The sequence below is a fragment of the Pyxicephalus adspersus genome, chromosome 6 (genome assembly GCF_032062135.1).
Source record: "Pyxicephalus adspersus chromosome 6, UCB_Pads_2.0, whole genome shotgun sequence".
Classification (NCBI taxonomy): domain Eukaryota; kingdom Metazoa; phylum Chordata; class Amphibia; order Anura; family Pyxicephalidae; genus Pyxicephalus; species Pyxicephalus adspersus.
This window is the reverse complement of record NC_092863.1, coordinates 57089653-57108549: the sequence shown is the minus strand read 5'-3', so window position 1 is coordinate 57108549 and position 18897 is coordinate 57089653. Positions and strand designations below refer to the sequence as shown.

Here is an 18897-nt window from a genome sequence, read left to right as displayed (position 1 = left end):
AAAAAAATCATGTTTGGACTGTACAAATACTAATACTAGACTATGTTATAAGATTGCACATTTTCCTGAGTCTTTGGGTCCAGCAGGGCTAAGCATAGAAACTTTTCACAATAAATTCAGTACAGAACACAGCAGCATTCCTTTGTTCTTGAAATCTCTTCCTCTTTTATTTATTTATTTTTTTACATGTATTTTTTGTGTGTCTCTTAAATGTTTCGAGTAATCTCTTGTGTGACAGGGAAAGTATGAGTAGTATATATATTTTATATTTGATGTATTGAATATTATCAATGATGTATCAATACATATTAGGTTAGTAACTTAAATAGTACAGCATTACAAAACATTTTATGCAATGTTATTAGATGGCATAATTAATTGTGTATTTCTTTAGGCATCTGAACTATAGCTTACTATTACTATAGTTACATAGCTAGTCATGATTAGTAAGAAAAAAATACAAGTTCAACCAAAAATAAAAGAACATATTCTAAAAAACCTGCATATTCTATAAAGAATAATATAACTAATATGCATGATTATACTCACTTTGGATCTAGATGAAGGCAAAAAAACACATATCTAGATTAGTAAAATTACATGTGTTTTGTGTTTGAATAATTACATTTTTAATACCCTAGTTTAACTATTATTTGACATGGTATCCTAACTGGGTAGAAATTATTCTTCCGGTATTAAGAACGTTCCTATATTTACTCGAATATAGTTCAAGTCATACCACAAACCCATGTTTTCCGTCTTTTTTACAGTTTGTTTCCCCATTTGAATTAGGTAGATGCTGCATAGAAAAGATATAGCCCAAACATGTAAATGTAGTGTCTTCACATCAAAGTTGTCTCCAAAGGTGGTAAAGAAATACAAATGAATTATCAGTCCTTTATCAATATTTGTCCATTATTCTTGTAATAAAAATGGTAGCTTTGGCATCATGATTTCAGATCCATTCAGATTTATGTTACAACCCCTTGCTTTTACTAATTAAATATCTAGTAACATTTGGAAGAAAATGATTATTTGTGGCTATTTGAATGAGTAACTAATGAGATGATATTTTTTTTCTTTATAACTTTGCTTTCCAGCAATAACTAAAAAAGGTATTTTTAGCTAAAATTAGCTAAACAATTTTATATGTTCACATTGGTAATTTTTGCTTTTCGTTTTTTTGTTCTCAGGGTGAAGCATTTAAAGTAAATTTATACATTTTCCATGGATACTGTGACCCCATCTGGAATTGTAAGTTTTCGTTTAGAGCAAAACGAACAAGTCCTAACAAGACTTTAATCCACCTACTGAGGGGTTAATGTACAAAAGGAGTTTAGGCTGTTCACTTAGCTAAGTAAATCATTACTTGCACTTTGGTAATTTGTTTTGATAAGTAGCCCAAGTTTTTTTTAGTAAATCAGATTCATGTGTGATGCACAAGCCTTATAAATCTTACACAAAATTAACCTCCTGTTACTGAGGCAAATTCTCCTTTTTTGTGTCTATCATACCTATTTTGGACACTGCACCCTTTAGTGGGAAAGTTTCAGCAACATAGGCAATGCTGTCAATATGGACAGGACTAGGGGGTCAATTTATAAACCATCAACCATTTTTTAAAAATTAAACTGAAAGCCTAAATTCTATGCACTTCCTTTAAGTCGTGAAATGCTGTGTTAATATTCAATCATGCAATGTGAAGGCAAAAAGTTCAATAATCTCAGTAGCTTGCTTGAGGCAGTTTACCAATAACACAAAGCACCTGATTAGATACCAAAAACATGTTGGCTTTTTTTACGTGTGAGTTCATTGTAAATTATTAGAATTATTTCTGGACTTAAAAAATGTTAGAGCTCAGTTTTTGTTTTCTTAGTGGTGGTATTTGGATGGAGTGGATCAGGTTTTATATCATTATTGGCTAGTTTCCTTTTTCAGGGACCCCAACGTGGAGACCAGCACCCCAGCATAGCTTGTGCATTCACAGTACATTGTTTTTATACACTTTGAAGTATATTAGAGTTTAGATTCCTGGTTAATAGAGAACCTGTACTTTAACTGTAGATTTCTTTTGGTTGTATCATAGTAAACCGTACAGACTTCAGTGTTGAGAGGTACACTGCTTCATTGCTACATCCTAACCTTTGTAGTTGCAGACACTATGGAGCAATTCATCCTCATATTTCATAATAGAAACTGTAAGTCTGGTCTTAGGACTCTGCCTACCCTCCTGCTCCGTGTTCACATTAAAAATGAAAAGGCTGATAGGCTGTTTAGTGGGGGAAGCTAAATGGGCTAATATGATAGTTGTTTCAGACAGTGACACAAAAAGAAGAGGGGAGCCTGGTCAGAAGAACTTACATTCTAAGAGGTAGGGGAAGCAGCACACACTATGAAATGGTGGGTAAGTAGTGTAAGTGGAGTTTAAGAGACAGAAGAAGATAGGTAGGCAAGTTTGAAAGATGGGTTTTGAGTGCACTTTTAAATTAGCAGAAAGTAGGAGCAAGCCGAGTAAGATGAGGAAGACCATTCCAGAGAATTGGGGCAGCTCAAGAAAAGTCTTGGAGCCTTGCATGTGATGAAGTAATGAGAGAGGAAGTCATTATTAGGTAATTGGACGAGCGAAAAAAATGGATGGGTGTGTTTTTAATAATATTGCTACTGCAATTTTTGAAAGCTTTAAAAGTACATAGCCCTGGAGATATTACAGTCCATACCCCAGAAGATATTACATAATTCTAAGCTAATTCTGTCTTACAAAACATAGTCAAACACATCAATTTTGGTATGCTTTGAATCACTGAAAGACAGCACAGAACCTAAAGAAAACCTATTTAAATGTGCGTAAAATATCAGTGTCCTGCCTCCTTAGTTCCTTGGTGTACTATGCTAGTGGAAATTTGTAATTTTTCCACTAATAATGGCACAATGTTTTTTTTTTCAGGGTATGGATAAAGAACATGATGTAAATGAATATGGCTATGGCACTGAGGATTATTACGGAGACACACTAACTGTTTACCACAATGAGGACCACAATGAAGTCAGTAACATAGCTGTCTGGATTGCTCCTACCCTACTTTACATGGTTGTCTGGTTTTTGGGGGTCATTGGAAATGGCCTTGTCATTGGTATAATTGTATTCAAGATGAAAAAATCTGTAAATACCATCTGGCTTTTTAACCTGGCTATGGCTGACTTTATGTTCACATTCTTTCTACCCCTAACTGTAGTTTACACTGCCATGGATCATTACTGGGTATTTGGAACAGTTATGTGTAAGCTGAACTCTTTCATTCTGGCATTGAACATGTTTACCAGCGTCCTTCTGCTGACCATCATTAGCCTCGATCGTTGCATATCTGTTGTCTTTCCCGTTTGGTCACAAAATCATCGCTCTATCAGGCTTGCCAGCTTTCTGTCTGCAGTTGCATGGTTTGTCGGATTTTTCCTAAGCTCACCTTCCTTTGTTTTCCGTGATACCAGACATGAAGGCAGCAAAATAGTCTGTTTCAACAACTATTCAATGTTTGGTAAAAATGATTGCATTGAAACCCATACTTCGATGGTGGTAATAAAATTTCTGTTTGGATACATAATCCCACTCATCCTGATAACACTCAGCTATGTTACAATCGTCTTCAAACTGAAGAAAAACAAGATAGCAAAATCCAAGAAACCCTTTAAAATCATATTTACAATCATTCTGGCGTTCTTCATTTGTTGGTCACCATTCCACATACTACATATTTTGGAGCTTTACCACCACAATTTTTCAGATTATTTATTCAAGATCGGCATGCCTATTGCCTCAGCTCTTGCCATTGCCAACAGCTGTGTAAACCCTATTGTATATGTTATTATGGGACAAGATTTCAAGAAATTTAAGCTGAGCATTCTATCAAGACTTGACAATGCAATAAGTGAGGATACAGTGCACACACGCCTCAGCCACAGGAGCTTCACACTGCGAACCTCAGTGACAGAAAAAGACTCTACCACCATTTAATCTGTTCAGAACTGAATATATATTTTTAAATAAAGACAAAAGTAATAATGGATGTGTTTAACCAGCTACTGAAGAATACGAAAAATTCAACAATGACTTTTTCTTTAACAAAAAGTTACCAGTGTCTTTGATGGACAGATCAGGTGTCTTGTTTATATTTTTCAGAAAAACTATTCTGCTTCAAACAGCCTGCCCATATGCTGTGCATAAGATAGGGGAGTCCAAATCAAAATGATCTGAGCTCCCAGCACCAGCAGCTGCCCATAGAAATTTGATGTGGTCAAGTGATGATGTCAAAGGACTTAATACTGACTATTTCATAGGACAGAAACCAGGTAAAGGAAAAGGTTACACTCCTTATGTTTGAATTGTGGTAAAACCCTTACCTAAAGCCTCTGTGAAAAGTTTATCAGTGGGCAATCCTGTGCCAAATCATAGACCATTTAATGGAAAAGGAATGTATCTATTGTCTGCATTGCCTATTTAAGGTGGAATCTGTCACCAACCCCTTTTGCCCATATAGTTATTCTTCCTGCCTTTATCTCAATACAAAGGAAAATTATTACTATAGTTCTGTTTTAAGAAAAGAACCTGACAGCAAAAACTGAAACCTCACAAATGGTTATTGCAACAGTTGCAAAGTATTACCAAAAGGTAGTAGCCAGGCACTTTGCCTTCCCCTTATCATCACCTAGCCAAATAATAATATCCAAGTGCAAAGCTACCATGCTGGTATGGTCCTAAAGGCATGCCTTAGTAATGTTTACAGTAAACTCACCACTGACATACTTTTTGGTTAATCTATTGTTTTTTATGTTTCATGCACTATATAATTCTGTGTTATGCTTCATATAGAAAGATTATAAAGGAGAAATCAATAAAGCAAGGTAACATACAGGCTAGATTTCCTTATAGTCTAGTATTCCTTAATATACCTTAATATACCTTAGCCTTTAGGCTTTTTTTTTTTTTTTTTTTTTAATGGGGCATAGATTGTTTTTTTAATCTCTATATTGACATATGATATATATATATATATATATATATATATGTGTGTGTGTGTGTTATTCTACAATGATATCTGCAGGAAGCATTACATATATTTCCAAGGTATTATAATTATTGAATTTTTGTTATACTGCCCATTATCATCTTTGCTGAAAGTGGTAGAGTGATGACAAGAGCAAGTCAGCATTAGATTACATACTTACAAACTGACAACTATTATATATCATGAAAGTACAAAGTTACTAGTTGGAGACAGGAGGGGCATTTGTGAGCATTACTATACTTGTATTGAAAATAAAGTATAGTAAGGAGGAGGTATTACTATAAACATAAATATTTGTTTCTGAAAACAATGCATTTAGATAACACTGGTACATTTTTCTGTTTAACGCTAAATGCTTTAATATATGCAATAAATACTATTATATCTGTTTACATTCATCAATCATACTTTTCTGCATTACTATTGTACATTGTTGTATACACCATTTATAATGTAGTTAGGATTTACATGTTGATCTTGGCAGTTTCTTTAGAGGATCTGTAGTGTTTAGTATAAGACTTTGGGATGGGTTCTGGATGGCAAGAATATTTGTTCCTGCTTTAGATTGTGGTCCTTCTAAAATGAAAAAAAAACAGGTTATGTACTGCTGAAAGTCTGAAATGTGTTGGTAACTAATAGTTGCAGTTTTGCTAGTTTTCCTACAGGACACTGTAAACCTGGGATGGGGGTAAAGATCTGGGGGAGCCCACCTATCCCACCACAATACATGCTGGGATTTCACTGCACCTAGCCAAGTAGGTCTAGAGTAGAGAGGAGCAAGGTGTGTCTGTTTAGATAATGATACAGGGCAGCACATAGTTTTCAGGGGGAAAAATTCCTGTGCAGCTGTGCATCCCAAGCTACCTGTGGAAACTTGGGGCTCTCCTACAGCTCAGGCTGAGAGACTGTTAACCTTCTATCAATGCAACAAAAATGTGAAATAAGCTGTTCATTGTCTTTTATCTGATTTGCTGAATTAAAGCTGTTTTATTTCAAATAAAATGACTATGACTGAATGTCTGCAGTGTCTTGTGTAGTTTGGAAGTTGCTCCTGATCTCTTACTTCACAATAATTAGGGTAGGTTTAGCCTTACCTCTGAAACACACAATCCTATGTGGTTCCCCATGGTTCTTAAAGAACTAGTGTCTGCACATTTGACAGCTGGCATTAGTCAGCGGTACTAGTGTGGCGCACTGACCCCCTATTCATTCCCTATGGGGCTGCCACGGGGAGACATTACCATGTAGCATTTTACAAGAGGCAGTGGTTCCCGGCATAAGGAAGCAGTAAACACACTGCAACTTCAACACGAGTGTGAACCTAGCGGTAGACTCCTAATTAAAAAATTAATTTGCTATAACCCCATACAAACCAAAGTACAATTGGTATCTCTCCAATTTTATAAGTTTGAAAGAGTGCATCCTCTTTAAAAAAAAAAAAAAAAAGGCATAAGGCTCACCATGTATACAGCATGTGCACCACTTGTTGTCTATGCCAGGCCCCTTTGTCTTCCCTCAACCTGTCTACTTGGTGTTAGGGGTTTGAGGGTTGGCTTATGAGAATCTAGATGCCCTTTAACATGCGGGCCACCATATATATGTCTCCTCAAACATTCCCAGAACAAAAGGAAAAAATTAACAATCTATGCCCACTACTATCAAAAAAATTGTTATATCACCCAGCATTGCTAATTTAGTTTCATTCACTACATGTAATAACGTATAATATGAATGCATCCACCAAACAATGAATCTAACTAGTGCTACATAAATAGTGCTGGCAATCCTAATATTTATTTGTGCAGAATCAACTGCAGAAATTACATATTCTGTGGCAGATTCTGAAGAAATAAACACCAAGATTCTCAGCCCTTTAAACTGTACATACAATAAGCAGGAGAATTTGTCATTTCATAGATGTGTTTACATTGGCGGTTGTCTAGTGGTTGAACTTGATGGACTTATGTCTTTTTTAAACCTAACCTACTATGTAACTATGTAACTATAATACAAATATAAAAAGAAAATTACAGAAAAAAAGATAGAAAAGAAAAAAAAAAACAACAGATACTCCCATGTACCATCTCAAAATCAAAAAGCATATAGGAATTAAAGAAATACAGTCATCTGGTTACACCATAAACAATAAGAAAACAATGAATTTAGATATGATTTAGATACGTAGCTTAGCTGATCATGAAGCATTCAAGGCACCCAAGGTTCTTGAAAGCTTATCAGTATGATACTGATTCTATTTTCTGAAACATTTTGATAAGAAACCACAAACTGTTCTTTGAACAACTCCTTCACTACAAATTGAGACCATGTTTTTAAAAAAAAAAACGAAAGTGCCTGTGTGCTACAATCGCGAGAGGTGTTCAATTGATCGAAGCTTTTTATGTAAAGCTGAGGTCCCCAACCCCTGGAGCCGATCTGTGGCCGTTGTGCAGGGGGTCGCAGATCAGAGCAGGCAGTGAGAGGCTTACATGGCTCTACCATTCTCAGCAGCTCTGCCACCTGTCAGCACTTTTACACTTCTCTGCTATTCTCAGGGCAGTGTATGGTAACAAAGAATAAAAGTTTGACCTCAGAACTGTCACACTACCTGTTGGTTCTTGGGGCACTCCATCCTGAACTGTCCATCAGTGTCAAGTGCCTGTCTTTCCCACTGAGCTGTCAGGCTCAGCACCCGCTCTTTGTCACTGCCTGACAGAGTACACAGCCACATTTCCGTGCTCTCATGCCAGTCGTTCATCAACCCAGCAGTAATGGTGGCTGGTGCTGTGACTTTGCACAAGCTGCGATGGTATTCAGTTGACTCTTGCTTTTCTGCCTTGGTTGTTTGAGGCACCCAGATTATTCCTTGCCTGCTTCCTGCCCTAAACCTTTCCCTGGATTACCCTAGGCCTGCTGCCTGCCCTCTGACTACACCTGTCTACCACCAGCTCTGACCCCTTTTCCACTTTCTCTCACATACCTGCTGTACTCCAACTGTCTCCACTTTCCTCCATCCTCCTCTGCAGGTAGGGCGCTCCTAAGGGCCACTATACAGTGAGGCCTTGCAGCATAAAGCCTGGCAGTTTCTTAGGCAACTGGCCCATCACCCATTGCCGGGTGCCCAGGTGAAGACTATGTATCAATTAGATTCAACACATCAAATGATTCCATGCTACTTGCCTGAGGAGACTCTAACAAACTTCCACTCCGTGTTTTATATACTCTTGACCCCTGCACTTTGTTCTTTATTCACACCTGAGTTCTGCACTCTGTATGTTAAACACCCATTACCCCCATACTGTGTGAGTTACACGCTCCTGACTCCTGCAGTCTGTTATTGGTTTATTTGCTTTCTAAAAAAAGGAACATCCAGGAGAGGTAATAAGACGAGATCCCAAGAGTGAGCAAGACACATTTATTTCCTATATATTTGAAAACAGTAGTCTGTTGTTTCATGGGGGATTTCTTGTAGTATTTTATTATTTGTTACACATATAAACAAATTCTTTATTTCATTGTGTGCTTCTTTGCTATACTTTTTTGGAATTTGCAAAATAAATATTGTAGTTAAAGTGGAAAACAACTAAAACTTTATGTTTTGCTCCACCAGATTTGCTACACCTTTATTACTTATAGAAACAGAAGCCTTTAAACAAAAAGGTAATAGTTTTAACAAATGGATAAAATCTTTCAATTTCCCTATCCTTTTTGGGCCTTTTTCACACTGGTGGTAGAAAATGCAACAAAAGCAATTTGTTGCTTTCATAAACTGGGTGCAGTTCACTGAACCCCCAATTGTCTGCAAAAACTTGCACAAACGGGTGTCCATCCACTCCCATTTACTTGAATGGCAGTTGGGACCTTGGTTAAGCCTGTGGCAGAACACTGCAGTAAACCACAGGTATGCAATTGCCCTGAGCATGAAGCAAATGGAAGTGTGCTAAATGCAGTTCCCTGCTGTGCAAGCTACAAGTTGAAATAGGAAACAAACCATGAAGATTCTGAATGACCAGTGTGCTGATGCAAGAAAATGCAATTTTCTTCACTTAAACAGGTCTCCGTCTATAGAGTATACAGGGTATAAAGTGAGACAGTGTAAAACAAGGAATGTACACTACAAGGTACAAAATGAAGTGTACAGCATGAAGAAGTATGGAGCTATAAATGTAGAGCATAGTGCACAGAATGAGATGGTGCAGAATACATTGGAGATTGTAAAAGGAGATAATGTAGAATAGGTAATGCACAGCGCAGATTACAGAATGAGGCAATGTGGATCTAGGAATGTGCAGCTCAGCACATCTCAGCTCAAATCTTAAGGAAGCATTGTTATTCTGCCTGTTGGATAGAATATACATTCAAGGCCACAGAATACCATACAGGACACAAAAGTTATAACGAACATACTTGGGAATTGCCTCTATCATGGGTATGCCACATAAAACAGTGATAATAGAAAATGCAAGGAACATGATGAACTGGCTGGATGAAAGGTTTCAGGGGTAGCAATTTGATGTCTCAGTGCTTCCTTTATTCAAGCAGAGGATGAGCCTTCAGTATGCTGCCTGGAGATACAACACTTGAAAGAACAGTTAAGAAGAAGCAACGCAGTTGTTGTAGCTTTGGCTTTTAAAATCCCTGCAAAAATAATAACTTTGGATTAGGAAAGCATTGGGAACAGTAAATATGACCACCAGAAATACAAGAAAAACATATGGCTCCTATATCTATGCAGGTTAAAACAATTAAAGGGGAACTAAGGACTTTATATAAACTAGTGGCAAACGGGATACATATATATATATATATATATATATATATATATATATATATATCGTTTGAATTCCTTTACTAACTAGCACAGTAAAACATATTTGTTGCCATTTAGACTGACTAAGCCTAAGCTTGCCCTTCCTTGCTGCCTCCTGTGTTTGTTGGGTTGGAGAAAGTAATAGGTGCTGGTTCCTCTGAGCACCTTGTATTTTGTATAATAAGCTCTCTTTAATGTGTTTTTTAGTGAAATATCCTTTTGTTAAGAACAAGATGGCAGAAACATTTGTGGGATGTGAATATTTTGGAGCAGTTTGAGGCCTAAAGCTGAACTCTGGGTAGATATAAAAAACACAATTTAGTCTAGGTGACTATAATTAGGGAAGAGCGAGCAAACTTTTTAAAATCAGTCTCACGGCGAATTGGGCCGTTCTCGCTTACCAAACATGTAGGCGAGAACGGTCTTTGTAATTTCAGCTGGCGAGACAGAATTTTGGGACCTGCAAGACCAATCAGGGGAGCGGAGCTGTCAGATCAGCTCCTCTGACTGCTGTTGCAGTCCTGTACCATGTGTTCTGGGATAGAGTTTCTCTATCCAGGAACACAGTGTGATTTTCGCTGGCTGCTCATGAATGAATGCAGCCTGGGAAAAATCCTTTGATTTTTCCCACGGCCACATTCATTCATAAACGCAAGCCACATGACTCACTCTCAGAGGAGACGTACCACGGCTACATTTATGAATGAAGCTGTGAGAATCCTCCTCTCAATGAGAGATCCCTGGGCACTACAGGTCAGAATGAGGGCTTGCTTGGGGATTGCTCACTGACAGGAGGATTCCCACGGCTGTATTTATAATCCTCCTATAGTGATTTCTGATGGTTTCGCAAAATTTTGTGAACCAAACACATCGGAACTTTGAGGAATTTTTCGAGAGAATGCCAGAGGCTCATCCCTAATTATAATGATCATGCTTTTGCCTTAGCTATTATGCCCTTAGACAGTGTTTTTCTGCTCAGTTGCAGCATCCAATTAGCAGGTTAGGGAACTGACCAGGGACCAGCTCCAGGACCCTAAACTGGTTTTCCAGTCTTCCAAAGCTGTACTGGAAAACAGCCCCACATTTTTTTTAAAGTTAAAAGGAAAAGTGCCTGATAATAAATGTAATATAAACACCATCACATACTTTTCCTAGGACATACTGTGATATCCTGCCACAAAGCAGATTATGTCTGTGAAATGCACAGAAAGACAGAACGAAATAGGAATACTTGGTTACCAGTGAAACAACATGGTGTAAATTATACCAAATAGGGCTACATTGTGTATAATAGGATTTAGTGTCTGGTACACAGGCTCTATGTATAGAGGTATAATTATTGTAAGACAGTCATTTTATCTTTTAATTAATATGTAAAAATTTGGTATGGTTTTTATCTAAAATATTTTGTTTTTGTATTTTAATGTCCATAATGTCCCAACTAGTTTAAGAATTATGGTTTATTAGGTTTCAGGGATGTGACATCAGTTGGGTTGATGCCAACTGGATAACTTTCTCTAAATATTTAGTTTTTTGTACTCTTGCCAGACAGTGCAGGAAGCTTTTTGACCTTTATTAAAACAGAAGCCTGGCTTGGTAAAAGTAGGTACTCATAATGAAGGAGCAGTAGCCATCCCTTGTTATTATCGGTATGCTCGCTGGATTCTGAGTGGCAGCCCGCCCCTGCCGAGGTTAGTTCTTTTGTGCAGTGAATTACAGGGTTCTTTTTTCAAGTTGTAGGTAAGTATACTTAGTATAACTTGTAAAGATTTTTTAATGAATCTAAAAATCCACTGGTGCTTTTTATCAGCTTGAAATTTAGCTTTAACTGAAATTAAATCCATCCTACATCTAACCTGAATACCAGATTTTAAAAGAATCAACATCCATACAAAAGATGTAATTTCTAAAGCAGGAATTGTACTTTCTTTATTCTAAGGTAGGCTAAAATGAGGGACACAAGAAAGGTTTCTTTTTGCTAATTGACACATAATTACATTGAAGGGGAGGCTCCTTTCAGTGAAGTCAGTTGTACTTAGAACACTAAATGGTTTTTATTTGTGTAGTAACAGAGTGCATAGCCTTAGAAAATAGACTGAATGATGCCATTATTGCACATTAATAGCAAATGCATGCTGTTACCCTTTTGCTGCAGATGCATATTAAATGCCCTTTCACTGAGTTCTTTTCTGCCAAACATGGATTTGCTATTGATGGGGAAAAGAAAAATAACAATACGCTATATCTGTGAAATATTAGGGCATTAAAGTGCTATATGACACCAATTATAAACCAGGTGACAAGTCTGATAATTTAAAAGAATATTTCTAATGGGTTCAGAAGTTACCCATGCTTCCAACAGTAAGGTAATCACATTATTGAGGTTAAAGTGAAAGTAAGGTTTGGGATCATTGCTATATTGATTGGCCAGGCCAGAAGGATGCATGCACTTGGGGGTTCCACCTTGCTATGGTGTCTAAACAGTTGTATAAATGTCCCATAAATACAAGTTAAAGTAAACCATTTTAGTACCACCAAAAAGGCAATTATACTTTCCTCTGCCCCATGAAATGTAAGATCTTGAGTATACAACATTGGATTACAATCACACATCTTCCCAACAGCCAAGAAATGTGTCTTCAACTTTCTGAATAAAATGCACTACTTGTTACTGGAAAATGAGAGCGAAAATGCCTTCAGGCAACATTGACAAAGAATGTTGAATCCCTTCAGTCAACTAAAATGTCCAAAGCAGTGAGTGTTAAAATACCCAAACATTTACATAAAACAAATAGATTTAGGATATGTAATCCAGCCTGTTATTATCTTGCTTTTCACTTTCCAGCATTAATCAAATTGTCAGTGCCATAGTTTACTGCCCTGGGCAATGCTTGGACAAACTCGGTAAGCAGATGGAAATTCTCAGGAGAACATGTTAGCAATATTGCTTGTTGCAAGCTTCTAACTGAATATATATAAATAAGTCAAAATAAATTATAGTATTTTATTATCCATATATGTACTATATAGTAAGGTATTAAGTAATTTGTTTTTCTTACTTGACTTCTCTCTATTTGTACAACTGATATACTAACAAATAACATACATATATATATATATTTATTTATTTATATGCTTTTTATATGCTGTTCAGACGGCTTTGTCTGTATCACTCATTATGGGTACCTAATTCAAATTTTGTGGATATACATTTGACTTTATGCACAATTTACAAGGTTAGCTGTTTCTCATGTCATGTGTAATTAGTAATCACTGCTAACAGTAATCATGTATTATTATATATATGCATTTATGTGTGTTTTTTTATTGTCTATAATGTTAAAAATAACACATAAAAAAACATAATATTAGACAAAAAGATTCTGTAAAATATACCCTGTGACCCTTAGACATAGAACATAGATATTGTAAAAGCATTGGTTCACATAAGAGTAGCTTTACCCTTAGGAAGATGATCATCAGTGTAAGGATCTCCTGTCTAGTCTAAAAACCTTAGTCACTCCAGTAGACTGGCATAACTATGACATGTTTAAAAACGTTGGCCTTACAGCTCTACACTGTCAAAAAAAACAGTTTCATGTTGCTACAATGATAAATAATAATATAGTACTATTCAATTATTGAAAAAGAAGGGACTGAAAATAAAGTTGTGAGATGCCTGTACAAAGAAGCATAAATGTTGCTCAAGGAATGCCAAAATTCAATTAGATGAGTAAAAAGCAGCTCTTATACTGTAAGAAAAAGCAACTGCTAAAAACACCCCGGCTATATCATTTTCTTCAGCAGAACAGCTCGGAAATCCAACTTGCTTAAAACACACAATAACCGTTTTTAGAGTGAGTTGACGTTGCACAATATCTAGCTATTCTTTCAAGTTCAATTGCCTATATTCAGTACATTAAACATATCAGCTCAACTTTTTAAAAAATTTCACAGAGGTCATTGTAACCTAGACCACTAAATGAAGCATATTCATCCTACAATATTCAATAAGTGCATTTTACACCAGTGACTAGCTGTCAATGTGTTGCAAGCTTCCTAGTTGTAATAAAGTAGTAAGAGTAACATAGTTAGGTTAAAAAATACACACATCCACCATAATAAAACAAATAATAAACAAATACACATAATTCCCTTTTCGTGTTCATCACCCAGTTTGAAGGAAAGATCATAAAGCTTTTGAGTAGGACTCAAAAAAGACACAGTAAGCAGTCATGACCAGGGTACCCAAGAGATCCAAGCTTTTTATTTAGCAGCAAACATACTTCTTTTCTTTCAATGCTTTTCCCAAGCTACTCCAAAGACCCCCACCGATAACCGACCTTTACTTACTCAAAACATTTTCCCTAATCCTCCCTTCACACATTGTTATGTAGCCCCTGTGCCTATGCCCCTTCTCTACTGTTCCTGCTCCAGGCCTGCCTATACTTATGTACATAATAAATGATCCATGGCAAGAGACATCGGATTCTTGTGAATATTATTAAAACAGTTGATACTATGACCATACAATATTACTGAAATAAGTTCAAAAACACAAGAAATTCTTTAAAATTGAACGCTGCAACATCAGTGTCTAGGAGAGTATTGTTCTAGCACAACCATTTCTAGAACCATATGGTGTCCTACATGTGACCCCGTGCTTCCATTGACCCCAGTTTTCTCAGTGTCTCCTGAGACCCTAACACCTCCCTTGACCCCGTGTTTTCCTATTTGCTGCTTCTGCCTTCTTCAACTTAAACTTCACCCCGACTATGCCTTATCCACTGCCCGCCCTGACCTTCAACTTGTTCCTGACTCTGAAACAGCTATAACCCTTTTCTATAGCTAACTGCTCTGGTGTATCTGAATGCTGCAGCTTGGATGTGATCACATCATTGCTTGTGTGGTGCTTTAGCATTCATCAGTGACTTCCTAGACTTTGTGCCTCAGCCGCACTTCCCTCCAGCCCCAGTACTGAGCACCAGCTATCTGGATGGCCCTGCCTCCAGTGGATTTATTTCTAGGTATTTTTTTTTTTTTAAATATTTAATCTTATCCATGAATATTATTAAGAAACCTTCTTTATACTACATTTACCTGAGCTGCAGATAACATACAATGTTCTTTTACGCTTTAGGGTTTTTTCAACTTATTAATAAAATTATTTTTTTATTACTACTGTTTTCCATTTAGTATTGCCTTCCTGTCCCACTTGTGTTTGTTTAAGAAGACTACAGATTATTCAAGATTGATTAGTCTAGTACCAGTTATTGGATTTAGGGTGTAAAGAGGCATTGATAGTGTATTCGATTTGTACATATATTGAGCTCTTGCCATTACTTATTTATACCTTACAATATTGATGGTTCAATTGTGTGTGGTAATCATCACATATCAGTTAATTTCGTATGTGGGCAAAATACCTAAAGGACTTCTTTCTTCTGTGATCACAAAATGTCAATATTCTGAGTTGTTTAGTCTTGTTTTGTTAACAACAGCATTTATTAGCATTGTCAGTGCATCTGGTAAATATAAGGACAGTTAGTGAATAAATAGGTATTTTTATAGCAATTATTTAAACACTTTATACATGTAGGTAACACCACCTGAAACAGGATTTTACCTCTGAAGTGCTAAATCTTAATTACAAACAAAACTGCATAGAAGACCCATACAGTATTCGCCCTAACATAGTTTATCAATCTGCCCTGCCCTTGTTCGATCGTGTCACGAGGAAATTATTGGAAAAAATTGTTTCCAGTTACAATAATCTATCATGTGTACAGGGCTCAACAGCTGTTACAATATCGACCACTCAAAATTTCCTGTTTTTAAATAAGTTGGACAACTCACACTTGCCATAAAAAATAAAAAAAAAGGGTGCTAACAAACTTCCAAAGTTTTAGTTTGATATAAGTGGCTTGCTAAATGTTTAAAAAAGTGTAAACTGTTTGTTTTATACACAAAATGTATTAAACATTAAATACGGGGTGTCCAATGGCACATAATTTAATCATGATATTGAGAAAATTCTCTAAAGATGGAGTACAGCAAATACAAATGAAAATATTTTTTTTCCCTAAATGTTTCTTGTTTGATGGTGGAGAAGAAGTATAGATCAGTTAAAAATGTTGAAGCCCCTAACAATTTACCCCTAAACCTTTAGTGTGACACAAGCAGATGAATGCTGTATATAGCTCCTAATCTCACTTTGGTTAGCAAATTCATTTTTCTTCAAAATATATATTATATTATTTATAAAAAATAACATTCACCCATATATTTGGCATGGGTATGTATCTTTCCATCAGCTGTCATTTTCCAATTAAAGAATACCCATTGCCTTAAGGATTTGATCAGTGATATAACTATACCTATTGGAAATTAGATTGTTTTTTGGGCTTTCGGTCATCCAGGTCAGCACATTTATATTAGTCCTTTATGCCTAAACCAGTACAACTGAACCTTAAATTTGAAGTTGAGATTTCAAATTCTGAAAGAAAACACAGTGAAAAGTATTTTGGACTAAGTTTATAAAGAAATTGTGCATAGGAATTCTAACAAGTGTGTACTGGTAAAAGTTATAATAACTAATATTTATCACAAAACTCAAAAATTGTATTACCTGACAAATATCATGATGCAAAAAACAAGGTGAGCTGACCACCTGGCTATGTTAACAGCTCCCCTGCTCCTTGTCATTGATTTCAACATTCTTTTTGTTAGGATCAATTACGCTATTGCTCCAACTCATTAAAAGTTTTCATTAAGGCTTTAAATATTGTAGTTAAGAACCTAGTCTGTATGGTTTGAAAAATATACAGGAATAAAGAAAGACAGGGATGATGTCCAATTACACACAACCAAGTGAAACATCCATTTCCATGGTGGCCTCTTTTCATTTGCCAGTAATCTTTAACTAAAACATTGCTTTTATAGGGTTTTTATGACATACGTTGACAGATATTCACAAACCAATGGATTCTTCTTCACAGATAGCTAAACCATTCAAAAGGATTCCAAAATATCGCCTTACCAAGAGGATAAAAAGAAATAGGTTTCTATTTTAGTCCAGCTGTTTTTAATGTGTGTACTGCTGTCAGCTGTAAGAAGATATTTGACAAACCATGTATTGATTTGTGTAGCATGTAGAGAATCTTTCTAGGAAAACAGATATTTATTTTAACCTGATGTATAACACAAATAGAATTAATTTCTTAAATTTAACATGTAATGTTTTTTAAAGAGGAATATATTTTGTGCATAGCATATAAAAAGTGATCACACCCAAATTTAAAGTTAATTTTGAGTTGTCATTGTATTATTTTCCATTAAGTTTTATATTAACTTATATTTTGGTTTCAACATTTTTTTTTTTAGTTTTTAAAGAAAAAGCATGAACAAAATACATAATAAACAACAGAAATATAAATACATGTAATTTTAACAGATTATATAAATAACAGTGCAGTCAGTAGTATAGCACCGCTATAATCAGCATTAATCTCTGTAATACCGGTTGTTTAATGACTGAAAACAGCTAATGCAAAACAGATATTCAAGGCTAAAATCAAGGTATATGCTGAAATCACAGCAATGAGAAAACAAGGGGGGAAACAATAAAAGAGGGAAAATAGGGGGAAATGTTGGAGAAAAATGAATTTGGTCGAGTGGAACTTATTGCAGCAATGGTTTCCACTAGGATAATTTAGTCTAGCTAAATGTTTGCCATAGGTTTACTAAGGAAGACATGATCATATTAGATAAAGAAAACTGGTGCCAGGGTTCCCATATTTTATTAAACTTATAATAAGAATCCATTAGTGTACTGGATAATTTTTCAATAATAAATGTATTGTCAAACCATAATAACACCTCATGGTATGGTACTAGTTGTTTTTTCCAGGTATATGCTTAAGGTATAAAATACCATAATTTAAACTGGACATTTGTTAAGGTTGAAGGTTTAAAGTGGAGCAATGCTAGCCAGGGATCTCTGGTAATAGTTTTCTGGAATACTGTGCTGGGGAGTTTAAATACTCTTCCCCAAAGTTGGATTATAAGTGGACACATCCACCAAACATGTAGTTTAGTCCCTAGTTCCCCACTACCTCTGAAACAAAGACAGGTATTATGTGGGGAAAGATGTTTCAACTTAACTGGTACCATGTACCATCCCATCAATACTTTAAATAGTGGTGACATTTGGTGAACAGGTCATTACTTTAGCCCACATGTTAAACCATTCTGTATCCGTTTTGTTACCCTTCTGATCTTTTTCCTATTGCACCTTGTATGAGTGGATATGAGCGCGTATGACTGTATTTAGTTCGGTCTTCAGTTATGTTCTAAGACAAATATGTTCCAGAACCAACAATTTAGATATTCCATTATTTATTAGGGACGAGATCCAATGCTTCAGCTGGATATACCTGAATAGTTCCGAACTGAGGGCAGGATAAATACCATTAATGGTTTCCCAACTCAAGTTTTTCACCCCTTTTCCCCAGCAGGGAATAGACTGTACTGAAGCCATAATCTACCCACCAGGGCTCTGGGTGATTCCAGTCCTGGTAGAAAAAAGGGGTTGCAATGTATTGACAGTAGTGGCAAATGTGGGGATAATAGACCATTTGAATATTTGATTTCATCCCAAACTCCTAAAATCTGTTGAAAATGATAACCAACAGGAAGGCAAGACTTGGGAGGAAGCCACAGGACTATCCTAGGATTCACAGGATTACAGTAATAAGATTCATTGTGTACCCAAACTGGGGTCGATGTACCTGCATACAAACTGACCATGGGAGCTATTTGGGCGGCTTGGTAATACTTACAAATGTTAAGGTCTCCCAGCCCACATTGTTTCTTGTGTGCAGAGTTTTGTGGGCGATTCTCAGTTTTTTATTAGCCCAAATAAACAGAGATAATTGTTTCTGGATTTAGCTTATATTTTTACCATTTTTTACAGCTGAAGTCTACACAGATAGAAAATACACAAACTATTGTATACATAGTTAAGGTATT

General features: G+C 36.1%; 1 protein-coding gene across 5 annotated transcripts in view; it reads left to right on the top strand.

The window, feature by feature from the left end:
• The window catches only part of CMKLR1 (chemerin chemokine-like receptor 1), a 41900-nt gene extending 35824 nt beyond the window's left edge, over positions 1-6076 (top strand). For 4 of the 5 annotated variants that reach the window (XM_072415935.1, XM_072415934.1, XM_072415932.1 and 1 more), the window contains 2 exons: positions 1194-1254; positions 2945-6076. In XM_072415935.1, the coding sequence (XP_072272036.1) occupies positions 1228-1254; positions 2945-4009 (1092 nt within the window). In that variant the 5' untranslated portion in view covers positions 1194-1227 and the 3' untranslated portion in view covers positions 4010-6076. The remainder of the gene's footprint in view (positions 1-1193; positions 1255-2944) is intronic. The other variant, XM_072415936.1, reaches the window with a different exon arrangement.
• The last annotated feature ends 12821 nt before the right edge of the window (positions 6077-18897 follow it).